Below are 7,860 nucleotides of genomic sequence, written 5' to 3' on the forward strand. Positions count from 1 at the left end.
CCGCATTCGAATGAGAATGTCAAGTAATTTAATGGACGTCTCTTGAGCACGCAGGCTTTCGCTTTCACTCTCTTTGGCGTATGCTAAAGTGACTGTCAATCTTTCCCCTTAGTCGGCTAGGACACCCCGGTCGTTCGCCCGGTAGAAGGGAATTGCCACAGGATATCACCATCATCATTGCGGCTTGACGTTATGACCTTCGTTTCTTTTCTTCCTCCTACATGAGCGTAATTTGGCACGTACCCAAGAGGGGATATTGTCCAAGATTAGCCGTGGAAACAACACGAAACGACTTCATTCCCGGTCAGAATGCACCACATCAATTCAAACCCGATTGCTCAAACTGTGGCCAGAGAGCCACGATGGAACCCATCTTTTGGGACTGCCGCACAGACCCGCCACGCGACAGAATTCCAGAAGCTTATACACTCTAAGAACAGTTTACGCCCTTTGGCGTGCCCCTTCTGCCACACAACGATAATCATCTGCCTTGATGCGTTTCCTTTCTTTAACGCTGCGAGCCCGGAAGTTTCCAGTAACGAACGGCACGCGCGTTATCAGAAGGGGCACTCCAAAGGGTGTAAACTGTTCTATGCTGATAACGCGCGTGCCATTCGTTAGTGGAAAGTTCCGGGCTCGCAGCGTTAAAGAAAGGAAACGCATCAAGGCAGATGACGATTACCGTGTGGCAGAAGGGGCACGCCAAAGGGTGTAAACTGTTCTTAGAGTGTAGGCTCGCAAAAGTGGACCCTGCTCGCCAGCTCTGCTCCGGAAGTAGAAATCCGGGTCGCTGCACCAGGGCCATCTGGTGTGGTGGCAGAAGTCATCATTCCCAGTACCGATAACAAAGTTTTATGGCTGACTGACTGTTCCAACTAACTTCTTAGCAGATACTGCCAATCTAAAGACAAAAAGCAACACAGCTGAAATGTGAACAGACCGATTTATTACTGGAAAAAAAAGGGAAGTTTGTTTACGAGACGGCTGACGCGCGCAGGAACAGCAGCATTCTATAGCATAGGTGAGCCAGCTAGGTGACGCTTCGAGTGGAATCCCGAGAAGAAAGACTACGTAAACAAAAACACAAAAAGAAAAAAAAAGGAATAAGTGAAATCGATTAGGACTGGCAGCGGACGAAGGCCACTTGACTTAACCGCAACCGTGTCAAACACGTTCGCGCGCACTAATCGCTATCGCGATCGCCGGGAGGTCCCGAGTTCGCTTCCGTCGGCGCGACGGTCGCGTCCGACGAAGCAGGCGCGTTCGCCGCCGCTGTCGTTGAAGAGCCGAGGAATCCATCCTTGTTCGTGGGACGAGCAGCGAGCTCGGCACCGGGGCGCAGACGTCCGAGTTGAACCGGCTTTTCCGGGGCGAAGGCAAATCTGGAGCCGCCGCCGCCGCCGAGTCCGGCCGACACCTGCCGCGTCGGTTGCCCGGCGGGCAACGCGCTCGGCCACTCGTGCGTGGAGTTGAGCACGCCGGGCTTGTCCGTCCACACGAAGAAATCGCTTTCCGTGGTCGTGTCACCGACAGCTGCAGGACGCGCGTGCGTGTCGGAGGATGTTCGTTAGAAGCGCTGGTGGTCGATTCCGTAGGCCCCGCGTCAAAATGTTAAGCTGCTTCATATACAGCTGGACCGTCGCTCCGATTCCCCGTCCTTCACCAGTCAAAACCATTACAAACTAGACAAAAACATCTACGCGTCTTTTGAACCAGCTGCAGATTGAAATGAAGCTATAGGTTAGGTTAGGTTAGGTTAGGTTAGAGCATGTCATGGTATGCCTTCGCATTTCAGTTCACGACGCTGGCGTGCACACGCGGACACCATTCCTTCTCGCGTGCTGGTCATATTTACTAATTCCTGCCCTCAGAACATAAAAAAAGATATTTCAGATGAAGTCTTGTGGAAATGGTGCAGTTACTAGATGTCGTCCAGTAGCAAATATATAAATTGTTTCACTGAAACGCGTGAACGATCTACGTGTTAAGAGGGCGCGTCGTACGCATACTTACCCAGCTCTCGGTAACGCACTGGAAGAGACGAAATGAGCTGACTGTAATCGGGATAGATGAACATACAAGAGTAAATTCGTAAACGCGGGAAATAAATTTTGAAAAAGAAAGAAACTTTCGAAAACAACTGTAAAAACATGATAGAGGGGATGACGGAATTGTAGCAAAAAAGTCGCAGTTTCTCCCGAAAGGCGAAGCATCGATTGCAATAGTAAATTAAATTAAATTACGGGGTTTTACGTGCCAAAACCACGATCTGAGTATGAGGCGCGCCGTAGTAAAGGACTCCGGCAATTCGGACCACCTGGGGTTCTTTTACGTGCACCTAAATCTAAGTACACCGGTGTTTTCGCATTTTGTCCCCATCGAAATGCCGCTGCCGTGGCAGGTACTCGATTCCGCGACCTCATGCTTAGCAGCCCAACACCATAGCCACTAAGCAACCACGGAAGGTTATTGTACATTAGTAGGCAGCCATAATTAGTAAGCATAGTAGTTTTATCGGCCCCATAAACGTGTAAACACTCGCTTACCAACTAAATTAGCAAGCACGGTGTCAGCACGCACAGGCAAACATACACCCACCACGCTCGATGACTGCGGGCACTCGCTCTCAAAACGCTAGCGCGAGGAAGCGCGGCAGCAGCAGCGAGCGAAGTGACCTTCGTGCTGCCTCTCGCTTCGACGTGAACTGAACGGCGAGAACAGAATGCACACCCAAAGCTACGAGCCGTCGGCTCACCTATACTGTGCCCCCCAAAAAACAGATAAAGCCCGCGCGACAGCGCGCGGACGCACCATACGCAGTTGCTGTCGAAGTACAAAGCCCCCCCCCCTCCACCTCTCCTCTCTACCGGTTCCTTGCGCGCGACGGAGGACGGCACGCTTCCTCCCAGCTTTCCTCCTTTGCGCGTGCGAGATTGAGCCGCGATGGTCGTCTCACCCTCGCACGCCTTCGCTTGCCCGTACAGCATACGGCGGCGGTGTTGTCGCCTTTGGACTTAATACGGAACATAACGGTGACGGCGGCGGCATAGAACCGCCTGGAGTGTCCATATAATCGCTACTGCAATAAAACAATTAGCCTGTGGGAGCGTCTGCGACGCCGCCTGCAGTCGTGCGCGACAACACAAACATAACGGACGCCTGACAGGCTGGCTTCGCGCGACACAAGCGAGCACTGCGGTGCAGCTACCAAAAAAAAAAGAAGCGAAAGAAGGAAGGACGCCTCTCTTTAAAAAGATGAAACAAACAGTTTATAGATTGTCTATAGACTTTACGTTGACTGTGTTGCCATCCCTCTTGTCTACAAAACGGTACACGGGCTGTCTAAGGAGAGTTCGTGTATGCTTTCTACGCAGTGTTTGCATCTCCTTGTCCGATCTCTGTAAACAAATAAAATTCAGTTAAGACATGTTAAAAAAGTCGTTAACAAGCCTATTTCTGTAACCTATTGTAGTCGATAAACATCTAAATTAATTTTTTGTGTTCTTTGAACATATATAGGCAGTAAAACTGACAAAAAAAGTCTAATGTCGCCAGTCCGCCTACTAATCGCAGAATAATGAGCACCAATGTATAAGTATGTATATCTATGCATATAGATAGGTTATCTACTCGATGGCACTGATAAACGCGATTCTCGGTGGGATTTCGCCATTGACAATACGTCTTATTACGTCGAGATTAGGTCCAGGTGTCGCATCTTTGGAGCCTGCAGACCCATACTCTATGTCTCACAAATTCCGTACACTACAGGGAAGGCAAGGGTCCGTGTCAGCCAATCAACAACGAGAGCCGGCTGTGCGTTCTAAGAAGCGATGGTGGTCTCGCCCATTGTGCGCCACTGATCCTTCCGTGAGTGAAGCTTCCACTCAGTCGGCGTCGCGCGGAGGCCGATCAGCGGAGGACAATGGATATATTTTTTTTTACTTGATGTCACAGGCACGGCTTCTCACTCTGCTAGTACCCGAACGTATGGCGACCCCGATGACGTCACATTTTTTACGTTACGTCACAGAGGCAGATTCTCACCTTGCCAGTACCTGAACATGGCGGCCACGACGACGCCACTGCCAACATATTATTACTCATACATTTTGTTCTTTTTAAAGATGATGCATTTCTTAGCGAGTTACTCCACCTACCCGTATCATTGTATGTTTCTTGCCTCTTTCATAGACCGTTCCCAGAGATAGCGCAGTCTGAAAATGTGCGCCGATATCGGAGATAGATCTGGTACCGGTGCTGCAGTGGTATTGGTACCAATGGTACCGCCGTACGGTACAAGTGGCACCGGTAGTAAGGTTCTCGCATTCCTCTCTCATGACAGCTAGCGTTCTCGCACGCGATGGCTAAGACACTACGCCTCTGGTCGAAGATGCACACGCTGTCGTTTACGACTCTGCGAGTTTAAGAATAATTGCCATGGTCAACTAGAGGTTGAACCTCTATTCGATTTTTCTCACTTTTCGTGAAATTACTTTATTTTTTCACGGAGTAATCATAGCTTTTACTTTTGTCGCTCAGCGCGAGACGCCCCTATCGTGCTGTCAGGTTTCTTGCTAGCGCAGTTTCTCGACGTGGTGGTGCCCCAAGATGGCAACCACGATGACGTAAGTGCCGATTTTTTTTCTTTCTGAATGGCTGACGCAATTCGTCGTTTTCGCTGCACTTTACGAAGTTCGTCAGAGGGGGAGAGAGTGATGGGCACGTCACACCTAAAACCATAGCACAAGACCTGTACACTCTGCTTTGTGACGCCAGACGACGACTCGCGCCCCATCCTCAGCCCCAATTAGCTCAGAAAGAAGTTTGTGATAGACTTCAACTGGAGGTTGAGTCGCCGTCGAACCTTCTTTTTTTTTTTTTTTCGACAACTCGTACATTTGTAGCTATGCATCGAGCAGTCTGCCACAGCTAGACCATTTGGGGGGAAGACTCACTGTACACCCTGACGCAGAGGAAGCAGCCGAGGCTGCCGCAAGCAAGGAAGAGGATGATGGCGGCGGCCCTGCGGCGACGTTCGCCGGCCTTTTCCGTTTCCTCGATGTGCTTCCAGGAGAGGCCCTTGGCGCGCATGTACAGAAGCTCCTCCTGTGGTGCGCATGCGTAGGCCGCAGTCAACTTTCTTTTCTGCGTGGCTCGTATGACAGCTCGAGAGACTACGCTGCACAGGGTACAGCATACGATGCAAGAGGAGAACTACGAAATTAGCTAATGCGCAACATGCACAGCAGCGCCGATGGTACCGGTCCGGGCAAAAGATTTGATTTATACAATGCATCGTAAGTCTTCATCGTTAACGAGAGCGAAGACAAGTTGCAGATTTGTAGGCCAGGACAGGCAAAGCGCCGGTACAAAGAGTATAAAAGACTACGTTAGCCTTTAATTATTAGAGTCACACGAGTCTTCTTCGTAGGTGGCCGTCCTGAACAGCAAAATTTGAAAAGTAACCAGTCGACTCCCGTTAATTCGACCCTGGCGGGTCCGCGGGATTCGGTCGAATTGCCGCAAAGGTCGAATTAAAGGGACACTAAAGTGAAAAATTATTTCTTCTGCATCAGTAAATTACTGTTATACAACACCAAAAACACCACTCTTGCGACGATAAGACGTTTGGTAAGCCAGAAAAAGCGCAAGAACGAAATACGGGTGGCAGCGCCTACTTAAGTTCCCACACCTGGGGTCTGTGACGTCTTGGATTTTGATGGCATCTTCCAGGGCCTACTACTAAGGGCCTAGCGGTACAGATTGACTACATTGTGTTCTAAAGGAACCAAATATTCAACATGGCAAGTTTCGGGAACCTTTACTCAACCAACGCGGCCCAAATGCGAAAACATACTTTGGTATCCCTGACGTCACGCTGACGTACCGGCGCTGGGGTTTCAGCGCGAAATTCAAATACTGGCACTTGGACCTTCACTTTCTCATCTAATATTCAAACTATTTCTTTTTTTTAAATGACAGCCTGCAGGGTTCTCAAACAATGCTTAATTAGTCTAAACTGATTTGTCGTTTCGCTTTAGTGTCCCTTTATAACCAACTGCGACAAAATGATTTTTTTTTTTTTTTTTGCTTGGCGTAGTCTGCAATGTATATTTGCTTTTTGCTATTGAAACGGATCTCATGACCACCTTGCGGCGAAGAGCGCCGACATGTTTAAGCGCTAAGCGTCGGTCTGAAAAGTTAAAGTGCCGCAGGGTTGAGCACAACACCAACATCAGCCGCACTCGGTAACTCGATCCAGCGGGACGCTCTCGACACTGCAGCCTGCTGGACTTATTGTGATCTCAAGCTTCTATATGATTTGTTCAATAAGGACTGAGAATTCATGCTCTAAAATCTTAGTCTAGAAATTATTCATAGGCACTTTTATCCTTTTCTATATAGTCTCCAGTAAGTGAAATGCGTGCATCCCACGGTTCCTGCCAAGCCTGTAGGTAACGTGAGTCTTGACACGTCTTGGGCCTACTTCGAAGTTGCCTCCAGAGGGTTAGCTATACGCCTCGTTCCATGTCAAAGCATCACAACGAACGACTTACCCGTTTTACAGGCCAGTTGCGGCACTCTTAGGCTTATTTATGCGTACCCAACGGTAAAAAGGGACGCTGCATCGACATGTGTCGAAAGACGTCTCGGCTGGTGTTCTCTAGACTTGGCAGAAACGGCAGGACGCGTGCATTTCACTTACTGGGGATCGTATAGAAAGGGATAAAAGTGCCGATCAATAACTTTCAGAAATGACGGTTTTAGAGCATCCCTCTCTGCCTTTATTGAACAACCCACGTATTAAACGCTACGCACATAAGGGTGCGTAGCGGTGGGGGTCGAATTAACCGAAGCGGCTTGCTTTCGCGTTGGAAGTAAACCAGTTTTCCTTCTACAGCCCAATGAGTGGTTTCTCGCCGGAACTTCCCAGAGAGTTCGACTTAAGCGAAAAGCCGAACTAACAGAGGTCGAACTAGCGGGAGCCGGTTGCATACAGCCTTTTCTACGCCCAGTTTCGGTTTCGCTTACAAGGAGGCGTATGTGTCGCAACGTCGTGACGCAGAATGCAGTCACGTGGAAACAGGACAGCGCGACATCTTGGCACTTCGGTTCGCTCGGTCGTCTGCTAGGCTGCTATTCGTCTGCTGTCGTTTGCTACGCGGCATGATGCTGCAGCGCTAACGACCGAGCGAGCCGGTCCGCTGTCATGCTCCCACGTGATCACATTCTGCGTCATGACTTCGCAACACATACATTTACTTGTAAACGGAACCGAATACTATTTTTGCTTAGGGCGATTAGATCCAGAACCTTCGTTTACAGCAAAGGGGGAGGGGGGGGGGAGGCGGAACGAAAATGCCACATACTTTGATTTAGATACTAGCGACGAGCTTGAGAAGCAGTTTGAGAAGAGTCATTTTATGTACTTACCTGAGACAGTTGGTGTATAACGGACGGTACATCGTGGCGCACCTGTATTAGGAGAAAAGCCGAAAACACTTCAAGCCTTCAAGCGCACTCGACGCCACATCCCGCGACCCGCACGTGTCTTTTGTCACACAGATGTGCTGCTTGAAATAGGCGCAACGGCAAAGTAAATCTATTACATTTAAAATATGATCGTATGTTTCATTACTTCGATAACGTGTCTCTCAACAATATTATTCGCAAGTTAACAGTGTGTTACGTACAAGGCCACTTCCAAGTACCGCTACCATTAGATAGCTCTATTGCATGAAGTTTAGAGAATTAGGATGTCTGGTTCTGCGGCGCAAAGTCGCGGTATTTAAGACTCTTTACATGCATTATTTTACAGTCACTGTCCGTTTTTCGCGATACATTTGGTGACCTAGA

At 49.1% G+C, this 7,860-nt stretch overlaps 1 protein-coding gene across 1 annotated transcript; it reads right to left on the reverse strand.

Moving 5' to 3' along the window:
- Positions 1–924: 924 nt before the first annotated feature.
- On the reverse strand, positions 925–7,480 carry LOC142573963 (uncharacterized). Its single transcript, XM_075683163.1, has 3 exons — positions 7,438–7,480; positions 4,959–5,109; positions 925–1,533 (listed from the first exon to the last, which is right to left on the reverse strand). Exons 2-3 carry the CDS (start codon positions 5,092–5,094, stop codon positions 1,184–1,186), a joined length of 486 nt encoding a protein of 161 aa, XP_075539278.1. The 5' UTR covers positions 5,095–5,109; positions 7,438–7,480; the 3' UTR covers positions 925–1,183.
- Positions 7,481–7,860: the final 380 nt, after the last annotated feature.

Source organism: Dermacentor variabilis, chromosome 3 (genome assembly GCF_050947875.1).
Source record: "Dermacentor variabilis isolate Ectoservices chromosome 3, ASM5094787v1, whole genome shotgun sequence".
In the NCBI taxonomy this organism is placed as follows: domain Eukaryota; kingdom Metazoa; phylum Arthropoda; class Arachnida; order Ixodida; family Ixodidae; genus Dermacentor; species Dermacentor variabilis.

Coding starts and splice junctions, on each gene's coding strand:
- LOC142573963 (XM_075683163.1), bottom strand. CDS start 5,094: ATGCGCGCCAAGGGCCTCTCCTGGAAGCACATCGAGGAAACGGAAAAG. Junction 1,534..4,958: donor CCTCTGCGTCAGGGTGTACA/GTGAGTCTTCCC, acceptor CGCGTCCTGCAG/CTGTCGGTGACACGACCACG.